At 46.2% G+C, this 12477-nt stretch overlaps 2 protein-coding genes across 2 annotated transcripts; both read left to right on the top strand.

The window, feature by feature from the left end:
• Positions 1 to 3274: 3274 nt before the first annotated feature.
• MAA_00393 (Ribonuclease H-like protein) lies at positions 3275 to 4450 on the top strand (the record flags this gene model as incomplete). The annotated part of the gene is made up of 1 exon (XM_007818391.1): positions 3275 to 4450. One exon carries the CDS (start codon positions 3275 to 3277, stop codon positions 4448 to 4450), a length of 1176 nt encoding a protein of 391 aa, XP_007816582.1.
• Positions 4451 to 10152: 5702 nt separating this feature from the next.
• Positions 10153 to 12404, top strand: MAA_00392 (heat-labile enterotoxin IIB, A chain; the record flags this gene model as incomplete). Its single annotated transcript, XM_007818390.2, has 4 exons — positions 10153 to 11236; positions 11310 to 11690; positions 11763 to 12170; positions 12223 to 12404. 4 exons carry the CDS (start codon positions 10153 to 10155, stop codon positions 12402 to 12404), a joined length of 2055 nt encoding a protein of 684 aa, XP_007816581.2.
• Positions 12405 to 12477: the final 73 nt, after the last annotated feature.

The following is a 12477-nucleotide window of genomic DNA, read 5'->3' as shown; positions in this document are numbered from 1 at the left end:
GGAATACGTTCTACAGTGCAAAGGACCCGGTGGGCTATACGGACTATCCTTTTAGCAAGGAGTTCATGAACAGTAAGGAAGGACAGGCCATAAAGACTGTGTGTGGTTGAGGTGTTAGGCATGAGCAGCAAGAGTCTGTTTCGCCAATTTTTAGCACCTGGGCATGTGAAAATCAAGTGTAGATGGCCAAGTGTAGATGGCAGGATTAAGAGGAACCAATGTCACTTGAGATACATTAATTATGTCCCGACATAGTTCGTGTGATATTACTTGGTAAAAAGCCTGCGTTGTGAGTAGGGTTCGCAAAGTTTCACGTCCCAATTCACTGCCGGGTGCTTTTACATGTTCAGCAACGGGACTTATCCGTGTAATCAACTGCAGTCTTGGAACACGCGACAGTACCATTTCTACGGCTTCCTATTGTCAACTTGTATCATATATGCAGCTGAAGTGCTGAAACTAGTCGCACTGGTCGTAGTAAGGACCCTGATCGCGCCCCGTGGAGCCGGACAAATAGTCAGAAATCCCTCCATGTCTGAGTTCTCGAACTAGGCTAAACAGATGGCGCCGAGACCCTACATGCTGAGGTCATTGAGCTCTGCGGGGTCAGGGATACAGTGATTCGGGTTGACATAAGTAAGCGGCTGCGTCTTGGCGCAGTCGCAACGGAAGAACTCGACTTCGCAACTGAAGCATATCTTTCTCACAAGAAAAGCAAGACTGAACCACGTTAAAAATGAGGTGTTTTTCACAAGGGTAGGAGCAAGTATGGTGGTGTGCCATACTAGGGCCAAGGTGTACAACTGTTATGAGCTCATAGTACACAATAGCTATTGTCTGAGAAGGTAGATTATTTGGTTGAACTGGATTGCTACGCCCCTGGGGATCAAGGACCGCCAGCGGACGGGCTGCAGCTAGCCCAACAAACAGAGTAGCCAGAGTAGCGGAGACCTTCATTTTGGGCGAAGACTTGACGATAGGATCTTGGTAAATAGATAATAGTAATAGGAATTGTTTGCAGTAGGATGTAAATAAGGTCTTCGAACAAACGGTTATCTGCCCCTATATATACTTTTTAAAGATGCTGGAGAGCTCGGAACCCTTTGTAACGCGAAGTCGGCTACCCTGGTCGAATACTTATGACCCCCCACGGTATTAATGCCCAGCAATATACTGACATTTATGCGCATATTCAGACTCGAGTCATTGCAGTTGCCGTAGGATTTGGCGCCAGTATCATGGTTATCTGTTGTGTAGTTTATTTAAAACTGCGCGACAGTCAAGCTCTCTGCAAGGGGTATTTACAATGGGCATGACTCGGACAGGCGCCGCCGATTACCTAAAAAGTAATGCGAGTGAAATTGAAAATGCACGAACATGGACCCATGATTGCAGAGGAATGCGCAATGCTGGCAATGAAACGCCGCCAGTCCGCAGATGACCCCACTATTGCCCTTCCCCCTGTTGAACGTCACAGCGGAACACAGATGAAAGGAGTGCGTTGATTCTGTAAGCTAGAGATGCTGCCAAGGCACGCTATTTATGGAAGGCGCAGGCTGGACCCTGCACGTGATGCTGTTTCATGTTCAACACCCCCGACGTTAACTAATTTTGTCACGTTATTAGACTTATTGTTAACTAAGCTTTTCTGGTGAAAAAATTATTGTTCTTTTTCTCTCTATCCTTCGGAAGGGTTCATATCATTTATCTTTAGTTAGAAGACTTCCCAGCCTCTCAAACTAGTTACTGATATCAATGATTTATGACATCCAGCAATTTCGTCAAGTCTGCTTGTTCAACTAACAGAGGCAGCCTTATCCAACAGGATTTGTTTATCGGCGCAGACTTGCCGCCCTCAGCTGATCTACTCCCCCTTGCGCCACCGCCCTACAGTGCAGGGGGTAAAGCAGTATTTTATCTCAGAACCAAGGTATTAAGAACTTCCACAAGTTGGGATATAATTTTCATATTGTAGTCATGCGGTCTATTTCGGGCTTTAATTAAACCGCCCTGTGGGCTGAGCTGGTGGGCCGTGAGACTCGCTGTTCTCACTGCCTTCGCAGCTACTTATAGAAGCTCGTCGCTGGGTCCCGGCCGGCGGCCACACCGGGCTCAGCCCCTTATAGAGGTGATGCTCAACAGTCCAGGGCTGGCGGCCAGGATTTGGGGGGGTTTAGATTCTCAGTGACTACAAAATATGAAGGTTGGCTAACCACCTGAATTTATTCAGGTGGTTGGGGAGTAAAGATAAAAGACTACCTCAATTCTTCAAATTAGACACTGGACAGAACAGACAAGAATACATCACAATTTTCATCTCCATAAGAGTGTCACCGTATTTCTGACAATTATGTGTGTTGGACAATGACATTCAATAATACCAACCAACTTGCCTCCTTGTTTCACAGTAGAAGGTTGCAGAACTGTTCTATCACATCCTAATGCTGTCGGATAAAGCTGTTGACTCGGGTAACTTTAGGGTGGAGAAACCTCCGTCCCTGGACGGAGGTTTCTCTAATTATAAAAGAGGGGAATTCTTCATGTATTTTCAGACAGAAAAATGAACATACAAGAGTTAAAAAACCGCGCAACGCTACAAATGCGGACCAAAACCGGCAATACAGTTTAACCATATTTTAGGTCACAGCTTAAGGATGGATGCCTGACTGCCATGCCCAACCCTGTGGACCCAGGATGATGCAGACCCAATCGCCAATAGAGTTGAACCTTATTTCAGGCCGTAGCTGAAGAGTAAATGACCGAACGATTGTCACGTCTGACGCTATGGAGTCTGGACACATTATGTTATCAACCAGTCATCTGTATGAACAAATGCACGTCACAGAGAATTTTGGGAAGTCAGATTGTGACGGTACAAGGGCACGAGCAAGGTCAAATGCGACTTGGATAAAGCGATTGTTCACAAGGAGAGTAAGAGCTTCCGAAGGAAGCTCTGACTCGAGCTAAGTCCTAAAGTGGGGCTGTTCCCTTTCAGTGAAGAGGCTTAACTAGTTAATGTCACGTTGTGAGACAGATTGTTAATCAAGCTCCTCTCGTGGAAAAAAATTGATTGTTATTCTTACTGTGACTTGTCGAGGAATACGGAATTGTCACCCAGATTGGATATTTTGTTTCAGACAATGCGGATTCAAATGATACATTGATGAATAGCTTGCAGAACTTGTTAAACGAGAAGCATGATATTTCATATGACGCGAAACATCACCGCCTTCGTTGTAATGGCCATACTATCAATCTGGCAGCGCACGCATCCATGTTCCCAAAAACCGCACCAGTCGAAGCCCCTGGGAAAAACAAGGTTAAAAAGGATACCACGAGTGGATATATCAAACCATCAGAATCTGAAATATTGAAATGGAGGAAGGCTGGTCCTCTTGGCAAGCTTCACAATATTGTTGTCTTCATCCGCTGTAGTCCGCAACGTATGCAGAGGTTCAAAGAGATCAGTGAGAAGAAGGGACTTCTTCGCGACAACGATACAAGATGGAATTCCAAGTATTATATGACTGCAAGAGCTATCGAACTTGCGGATCAAATTGATTACTTTTGCTCCAAAGAGAAAGACTTGAAGCTGGACTCACTCTCGGACCAAGACTGGGCTGAACTGAAAAAAGTTTGCAACTTCCTTGAATCATTCGCTGATGCAACCAAGGCTACAGAAGGCCACGCGCATACAATTGATCGAACGTTACCAATAATGGACTTCCTGCTTGGTAAGTTTGAAGCTGCACGAATCGAATATGGAAGTGACGCTTTTATGGCGCCTTGTATTGAGGCCGGGTGGGCGAAGCTCGACGCATATTACACTCTTACGGAGCGTTCATCTGCATATGTTGCAGCTATTGTGCTCAGTCCTCATCGAAAGTGGCACTACTTTGACGTTGCCTGGGAGGGCCATCCTGAGTGGATTGATAGTAGCAAGACCGCCGTAGAACGTCTCTGGAAGTCTCGTTACGCACCGTTCGCCAAGACAGCCGAGTCTCCAGCTCACGTCTTGGTTGACAAGCCACCAGTGAGGAATTCGTTCCTTGCTTGGGAAGACGAACAGGAGGATTTTGAACTCCCTGCCCAATTTGATGAGTATCAGAATTATATATCAGCCCCAAGAATGAAGGTCAAGGACGTACGAAAGTGGTGGCTTGAGGATACACAACAGACGCTCTATCCAAACCTTTCCAAAATGGCGCTCGATCTTCTATCAATTCCAGCCATGTCTGCCGAACCAGAACGCCTCTTCTCAGACACTAAAATCACCCTCCAAGATCGCAGAAATAGGTTGGGAATTAGCATCATCGAAGCAATTGAGTGCATAAAGTCCTGGTCGAATTCTCACAAAGTGGCTTGGGTGGATGACGTCGGGCTTACCCTGGATACAGCAATTATTGAAGAGGATGAACAAGTATCCTCGAACATTATGTCTCTTATCTAACTAAACATTTGGCCTAACATAAGTGAGTGCTGGGAGAACTTTTCGTCTAAATCCTTAGAAATATAGTCATAACTAGTTATGTCAGTTGCGGATAGCCTTAGTAATCTTTTTTTTACGGTCTGCGAGACAATCCCAAGTATCAGCCTTACTCAATTTGGTTAGCTTAATGTTTGAGTCAGGCGGCTCTTTGCACGCCGTGCGATATGATATTGCAATACAATATTGCCCAAATACAGTGCAATACCGTATACCGTGCAGTGCAGCAAATTCCGAAACAATACAGTGCAGTGTGGGGTTGAAAAAATATCGTATACGGTATTTTGCACTATTTACATCACTGACTGTCGGGCAAAATCCACTGAGGGGCTAGACCACAGTGGACGCGCACCTCTTTAGAGCACCTCGGGCTGATCTAAATCGAAAGACCTGGCGGGAATGTTCGTGGAAGAACTGGGAACCCAGGCGAATCTATGAGCGAAGGCCAGGATGGCCGAGCTTGCGTAAAAAGCCCTGCCGTGGGAGTCACGGTAGGCGTGGCTTGTCGTATAGTTGGGGAATGCAGGAGTTGCTGGGAACCGCTATACTGACAATTAATAACAATCCATGGCCGAAATCAGCAGAGCCTCAGAAATCTAGGCTGAAGCTGGTTACGCGGTCGTTTTGCCACCCAGGTGGCAAAAAGCAGTATTCCAAAGGTATCGAGGACCGGGGGTTTCCTCGGTGGAGGGAAGGAGGGAGACAGACAGCCATGAATGAATATACAAGAATTGGAACGTTTTCTCAATGACTATAGCTAATACACGTCTTAAAACGCGACAGGCTGAGTCCGATGTGGCTCGGCTCGCACTCTCGCCTTCGGCCCCCGTACCTGTCCAACTAGCTACTGTTTAGTGTCGTGGCCCTTTAGGAAATTCCCTCCGAGAGAAGTAAAATCCATCCATCCATCCGTACCTGTCACAGATTCTGAGGAATTGGACAAAAGATTTACGAGCATCTAGGAGTACTGGGGATCACGTAGCTAATCAGAGCTTGTACAGAGTTTGGACGAATCCATTCGGCAACACCTCGCAAAGGTAGGTCGTGCGAGCCAAAGCGAGCCCAAAAAGACGGGGTGTTGGTACGGGAGCGCCTAGGTTCGCCGGGATCCGCGACGTTAGAATTTCGCGGGATCCCGCCTAAACTGCCGTGCACAGTATGATCACCCAGCTAGATGTCAGATTGTGGAGTTGCAGGTTGATACACCGCACTGTGCACAGCTTGCACCTGATGCTTGGGTAGCAATACTGCTGCCCAACGGGCAGCAGCTTTATAAAAGTCATTCTAGTCTGGGAGGATTCCCGTCCTGGATGATAAACTGAACAACAATCTTTTGAACATGCAGTTGAATTCTCTCCGTGATACTGTAGTGCCATCGTATTTCTGACACTAGACAATAATGTAAGAACTTCTGACACTGTGCGACATGACTTTGGCAATATTACGCCTCTCGTCTTGGTAGCGAATATTATTTGACGTTATACAATTCTTTGCCTCTTCTTGCCCAGGCAATGAGTGTAGCGCCTCTAAGCTGTTCCAAACGTGTTTTAGCCACCTCTCTTTAAAGCTGCACGAACCTCGCGTATTTCTGCGCGGACTCTAGTTTCAACCCGATCATCTTTCTGCTTGTTCCAGTCAAGACATGCCATCATTTCCTCCATCTAATTCCTTATTCCTAACGATGATCTACAATAACTTAACATGTGCTTATAATCCAAGCACCATATATAACTCTATTTATCGTATCGCAAAGGAAGCCCCTTTAGCTTGCTATACAGTTAGTCTTAATGCTTCCCTTAAGCTACGCTGCGTACCAAGCCATCCTTTACAGCCACAAAACGAGCATATATCGGCTTAAGTAAGTCGTCTCACAATTACTTTAACGTTTTAAGTTTCTAGCAGAGATGACAAATTGGCCATGCTGTCTGAACATGGTTCCAGTGATGGTGAGGCAATTTCCACACGTGTACCCGCTCTGGGTACCTTCCTCTAATCCCACTGGTATGCATGATTTTTTGTAGGCGGGGTCCCGCGAAATTCTAACGCCGCAGGTCCCCGCGAACCTAGGCGCCCTCCTACAATCCAACATTTTGAGTCATGCAAAAGTCCATAGATCCACCTTTCCCACTGAACCTGTCCTGATTGGACAACTGGGGCCGCTGGGACAACGGTGACTTCTGAACATCGGGGTTCCGATTCGTTGTAAGTGGCGCCCAAAATTCCGTGGAAAAGTCTACATCTTGGAGTGGGGCGCTTTCGGAACTCCGAGAGGGGAAACGAAAAGAGGGCTTGATAATATTGTGAGGACCCAAAGGGGCAAAGATCTCCATTTGAAAGCTGCACGGTTCCCACAGTACTTCATACACAGAAGAAAAACAAGGAGCCTACAGTCAGGTTTGTGACAAAGGGTCTGACAGAGCTTTCTCAATAATCTTTATGTTTGTATTGTTCGACGCGCAGACCGTGACACTCTTCATATAGTGCTTGTCGTGCTCTGCTGCCCTGTTCTATGGAATCCTTCATGGAACATTGAGGATGCCGTCTATATTAGGCTGCCTAGTATGTTGATTGAATAAGGCATCATTCTACAAGTGGCATACAGTTAAAACAAAAGGATAATGTAATAAGTACCTGCAGGCGTAATTGTCCATATATTCTATACCAGAGGACCTTCCACCCTTAGAATATCGTTGATATGCGCGTAGCAAATCCAACCCACCAACTTCCGCTTCCACCATTATTTTTCTCGTGATCATTCGGACTCTTCGCGCCTCTTCCCGGTTGCCCAAGCATTTACTGAGGATAATGGCCCAGTTCTGCTGAAAGTCCGACCCAAGATGCTCACAGCGCTCCAAATTATTTAGTCTACCTGTTGCCTGAAAGCTCCGGAATGGCCCGAGCCTTAGGAGCCTATGGAAGAGTCATGCCTGTGTAGCAGCTGTGGTTCATTACCCAATCTGGCGACGCTGTCAGAAGACATTGAAGACCGTTTACTTACCGGCGAGACATATCCAGCAATCGCAGTCGACAGCTCCCCCTGACGTGTTCCAAATTACTCTAGCAAAATGTTTCTTCGGCGGCCCATGCAGCCGGCCCAACCTGCAGCCTGCTTCCTGCATATGACTGGGTCGTAACACGAATGCCGTCAGAAGTTTTACGGCGCAGTGCCGGATGTATTTACACACAACCGTCACATTACAGGAGTCATTGTTAGCTAGGTATTATTGATACACAAGTAAGAATCCCGTCTATTCATTTTTCTTCTTCCCTAAAAGAGTTATTCCGTCTATCTCAGTTTAGAAGGGTAGAGACAGTTTTATATGACACATCCACCCTCTCTGCACGCTTTAGGGATAGCCTATCCAGACAGGTAAAGAGTGAAAGAATAAATGGGCTGTCGACTATTTCTTCAATTTTCTCATGCGAAGCTTTAATATTATAGTATATGTCCTTTCAATGAAAAAATGGTTGACCAGTTCTAGTGACACTGGTTTCGCAAAATTCCAAAATATCTGCATTGTCGAGAGCATTTTATGTCTCGGTTCTAGGGTAGCTCTCGGCCAGAGTTAAGCCCGCACACCTAACTTGGAGGGCAGCCTCTAACTACCCCACCTCAAATCCAATGAATCCGCTCCATCCACTCCATCAGCAGTTCCAGTGGAATGGATGGATTAGACAATCCAATAACCGATCAGGCCAGTGGTATGGACCGTGGATTGCAACTCTGCTTGACGTAATTTCTAGATGTCATAAAATCATCGATATCAGTAGTTGAGAGGCTGGTCAGCCATCCTGATGAAATCAGGGTGGCTGGGAAGTCTTCTAAACTAAAGATAAAAGACATGAACCATTCTAAAGGATACATAGGAAAACAACAACAATAACTTTTATATTGAAGAAATAAGCTTAGTTAACAATGAGTCTCATAGCGTGACAACTCTTTATCATGCGTAGTCATGGGTGCCGTCGATCCAGTTTCAGCGCAGCGAGTAGGCCTCCCATTGTTCCCGCTGGCATTATGGCAGGGTTCTCTTGGTATTATTTTCATCATGAAAGCAGACGCTAGCACCTTTGACAGCCTGGGTCTTGCATGAATCATGGCGAGATTGGCTTGTCTCATCGGCTTTGCTATGGTCTACCAAGCATTCCATAGCAATCTTATGGCTAGTGTTCTCGCCGTCAGACGAGTTGCTTTCATTTCTGCATTTTCTGAGCATCTCTATACTCCTTAGAGCAGAAATTGCTCCAGAGATTTCTCCACTTTTGGTCTGCGTCACCGAGGCGTCGTTCCAGCCTCTGACTAGGCGGCATCGCGAGGGTCGATCCGATGAGAGAGAAGAGGACGACGAGTACGGTTTTTATGTCGAAATTCTCCTTTTGAAATTGGTAGAAAATATAAAAACTGGTACCAAGTAGTGGTCCGTCAACCGTAAGAGAGTAACTGATAGTGAGGAAAGTAGGTAGTGGCGATTTAGAGCAGAATAGATCAAGGCTACAGTATCCTTTTATAGGCGTGTTTATCATTCATAAATCAGTCTCTCCCTTTGGACTTCCCTTCTAATAGCCGCTAAGCCTCATGCGTGGTTACATCTATATTGTATCCTTATTTGTGCCTTATGCGCATGAAGGATATATTAGTGAGCATTAACAGTAATGTCAACGGATAAGGTGCTTAGACGACAGCTGCCAAATAACCGGTGGGTTGTGACACGAGCAGTGGTATCGAGGAAATTACAGGACCTTCCAAAACAAGGAATTGAATGCGTAACTAAGGCTTCATTATGCAAGATAGCGCTGTAATGTGCGCAAACAGGAGAACTAAGTGGGTATAATTGCTCAGAAATAGAGCGCGTTCTTTTGGTTGACAGACCCTGCGAGAAGAAATGTACAGCAGGCCTTACACATTCTTTCAAACTACAGCATATGCTCACTAAATAAACGTGAAGGAAGTAACTGTCAACTGCACTACTCCACACCCGGGACGAGTTCGCCGTCCACCTTAGCTTGACGGCACACCGCTAAAATTCGTCTTCAGTGGTTGTTAAGTTCTGTAGCGTAAAAATGGCTGATGGCAAACATTGAATGAGCGTAAGATACAATGGGGAGCGAGCAAAAACTGACGCAGCCGTTAGCGGACTACGTGATCTCCTATGGGTCTCTCTTGCGAGCAGCTGTATCTTACCTAAATGTAGGGCCCTGCTGGGTTGGCAAGTCTACCTTCTCCTAACTACCGTGTAGTTTATGCACCATGACAGATTAGGTGCCAAGAATGGGTCTCAAAATTATGCAAATGCAACCACTCAATGCGACGCAGCCTAAGCGTACTCTCTACATTGTAATCTGACCAACACTACAGCACATGATGATTAATCCTACCTAGTCTCCCATAGGCAATACAGTGCATATAGGCTGACGATGATCCGATGCATGAGTCAGTACATAATAACTATCCCTCACACTTGGTTCATGGGCAATTACCTTGGTGGTCTATAATTGACAAAATATTGAATGAAAGATAAGCCTATATGCCATGTGTCGGCTTGCTATAAAAGGTCTCCTCTTGCCCGTGTTCTCCTCCGCTCTCCCACACAATATACAGAACATCTACAACGCCTCTCATTCTTTCTCTAAACACAACCTGACTTAACTCAGCTGTCCCGAAAGCTATGCGCTGGAACACCATCATTTCAGTCGCACATCTTGTGCTCTTGGGGATAAGCCCTAGCAGCGCTATTCCAAATGTTAAAAGAAGTATTATTGGCAGAGCTCCCAAACAACCTGCAAATGAAGTCTACCGTGGAGACTTTAGAAGCCCGGCTGAGGTTGCAAAAGATGGCGGATTTCGCCCAAGAGGCGACTATGCAAATAATGACCGAGCATTTTCTATGTGGCGCCACATGCTTGGCGAGTTTAGCATAGAATATAACCCGGAATTTATAGGTGAGCATCCTACCGAGAATCCCAACGAAGAATGGGCAAGTGCATATGTTTCCGTATCAACCACCACGGGAGAGGCAGCAAGATTTGGGCTATGGCTGTATAGGATCCGTGCTACTCCGAATATGATCGACCCAACAACTGAGGACCAAAAGCACCCTGAAGTATTCGCGTTGGGGGGTGTTCATTGGGAACAAGTCATGGGATGGTATCAAATCAACCCTTTGAGTGATGTCATTACAGCCGCCGACTTTACACCCAATCCAGCGTATCAGGCAAGGTATGACCAGTTCGCTTTGACAACCGTGGATCCAGAAAGCCCATGGCATCTCGATAGAAGCTACTGGACACAATTCATGGACCGCCAAGAGGTTGGGTCTGCTGTCGGTTTTACCGGCCAATTCCCCCTACAATTTGGGACATATTCACTTGATGGGCTTCCTGAGCCTTCTTCTTGGGCATATACTGAAATTCAGGGAGAGCGGCCGCAACCAGCGGAAGCTCAAGCTCCTGCGCTCAATGAGGACGATATCATCGTAGCTGCCCAATACCTACGAGACCACAATGCGCCGTGTGACGCCTCTGGCGTTGATCCCCAAACCCAATCGCTTATTCTTGAGGCAGATTCAATATTTGCCCAAGCTTTGGCCAGAATGAACCGGGAGCATGAGCGTCCTAATCGCACCTTTGCGGAGGCGGACGAGGAGCTTCAGGCAATTATTGAAAGCCTTGAAAGCGGGGAGAAACCAACCACATGTGAACTTGTTGGCGAATGCAGTGGAATGTGGCACTCCCAACAAAAAAGGGCGGAGGGTAAGTAGCTACAATTTCCCGTCAAACGCAAAACGGCACCCGTTCGGGTAATGCTAACTTCTCTTCCTAATAGCACCATCAGGGCTATCAAAACTGTGTCAAAAAATACACAAGCCAAGAACGGGCGCAAACGGCTTGGACAACGCGACGCAAAATTCTAAGAATTGTGTGCTTCGGTCTCTAATCAAAGTCAAGGTGCAACTATCCGACACTATCTCGGCCGGAAGCTGGGATCGGTTGTTTTTGGAAATCGGAAAGAATCCCAGATATGACAAAAGCCAGCCGCACTACCTGCTCAAAGAGTCGCCCAGCGCCGGAGACCTAATGTCCATCGATGTAGACCTTGCAGACGCTTATACATTGAAGACAGTAACTATTAATGACATTAAAAATGTTAGACTGGTCAGCCGATTGGACAATGGACGGGAAGGTTCAAACCAGCTGAACCTGCAAGGTAAGCTATTGTCATCTAATTACTGCCGGGTCCTGAAATTGCAATAAAGAATAAACCTAATTGACATTTTAGATATTACAATCACAGCAAAATGTGCCGCTTCATCAAAAGTTGCTGAATTTCATAAAACTGCCGATGCCTGGTTTACAAATTGGGGCACAAATTTAAAGCCTACGGATTGGTCCTGGAAAAAGGATTGTGACAAGTTTAAGAGCCTTAAATTTAAATGGCACTTGGGCGGCATCGTCCGCGCTGGGACGTGGGATGATCTTAAATTAAGTTCTCATCGCAATCCGAAGGTGGCAGCTAACGATATTGTATTCGCTAAAAGCCCTGCGGCTAGTGATAGTGGTGAGATGGAGATGAGCCTGAAGGATGTATATGGTTCAGCAACTGTCCCCATAGAAAAAGTCGACTACTTCCGCGTCTACTCCACTACAAGATGGCCTGATTCAGGCGAGGATAAATGGGAATTCGGAGGTATGTCTGTCGACTGAAACTCACAATTAAGCAAGTCTCTAAAGCTATTTAGGAATAAAATTCATGGCGATGTGCGAGAGTTCCGACCACGCCGTCGTATTGGACAAGTTTGGAAGTGATTATAACTGGCACTCTCGGAGCAATGGCATAGAATTGCCTATCGTAGCTAGCGACTGGCGGTGGGAGAATGAAAACCTTCAAACGCGGTATCCTTTCCCAAGAGAGGATTTGTGATTGGGGTCGTGCCGACAATAAACTCCCTGGTGCCTTTTCCTGATGTTGGGCACTGTGACGGTACAAGAGCACG

Source organism: Metarhizium robertsii, assembly GCF_000187425.2.
Source record: "Metarhizium robertsii ARSEF 23 chromosome Unknown MAA_Scf_3, whole genome shotgun sequence".
NCBI classification, from domain to species: Eukaryota; Fungi; Ascomycota; class Sordariomycetes; order Hypocreales; family Clavicipitaceae; genus Metarhizium; species Metarhizium robertsii.
The sequence above is the reverse complement of the archived record's forward strand: the minus strand, read 5'-3'. Positions and strand labels throughout refer to the sequence as shown.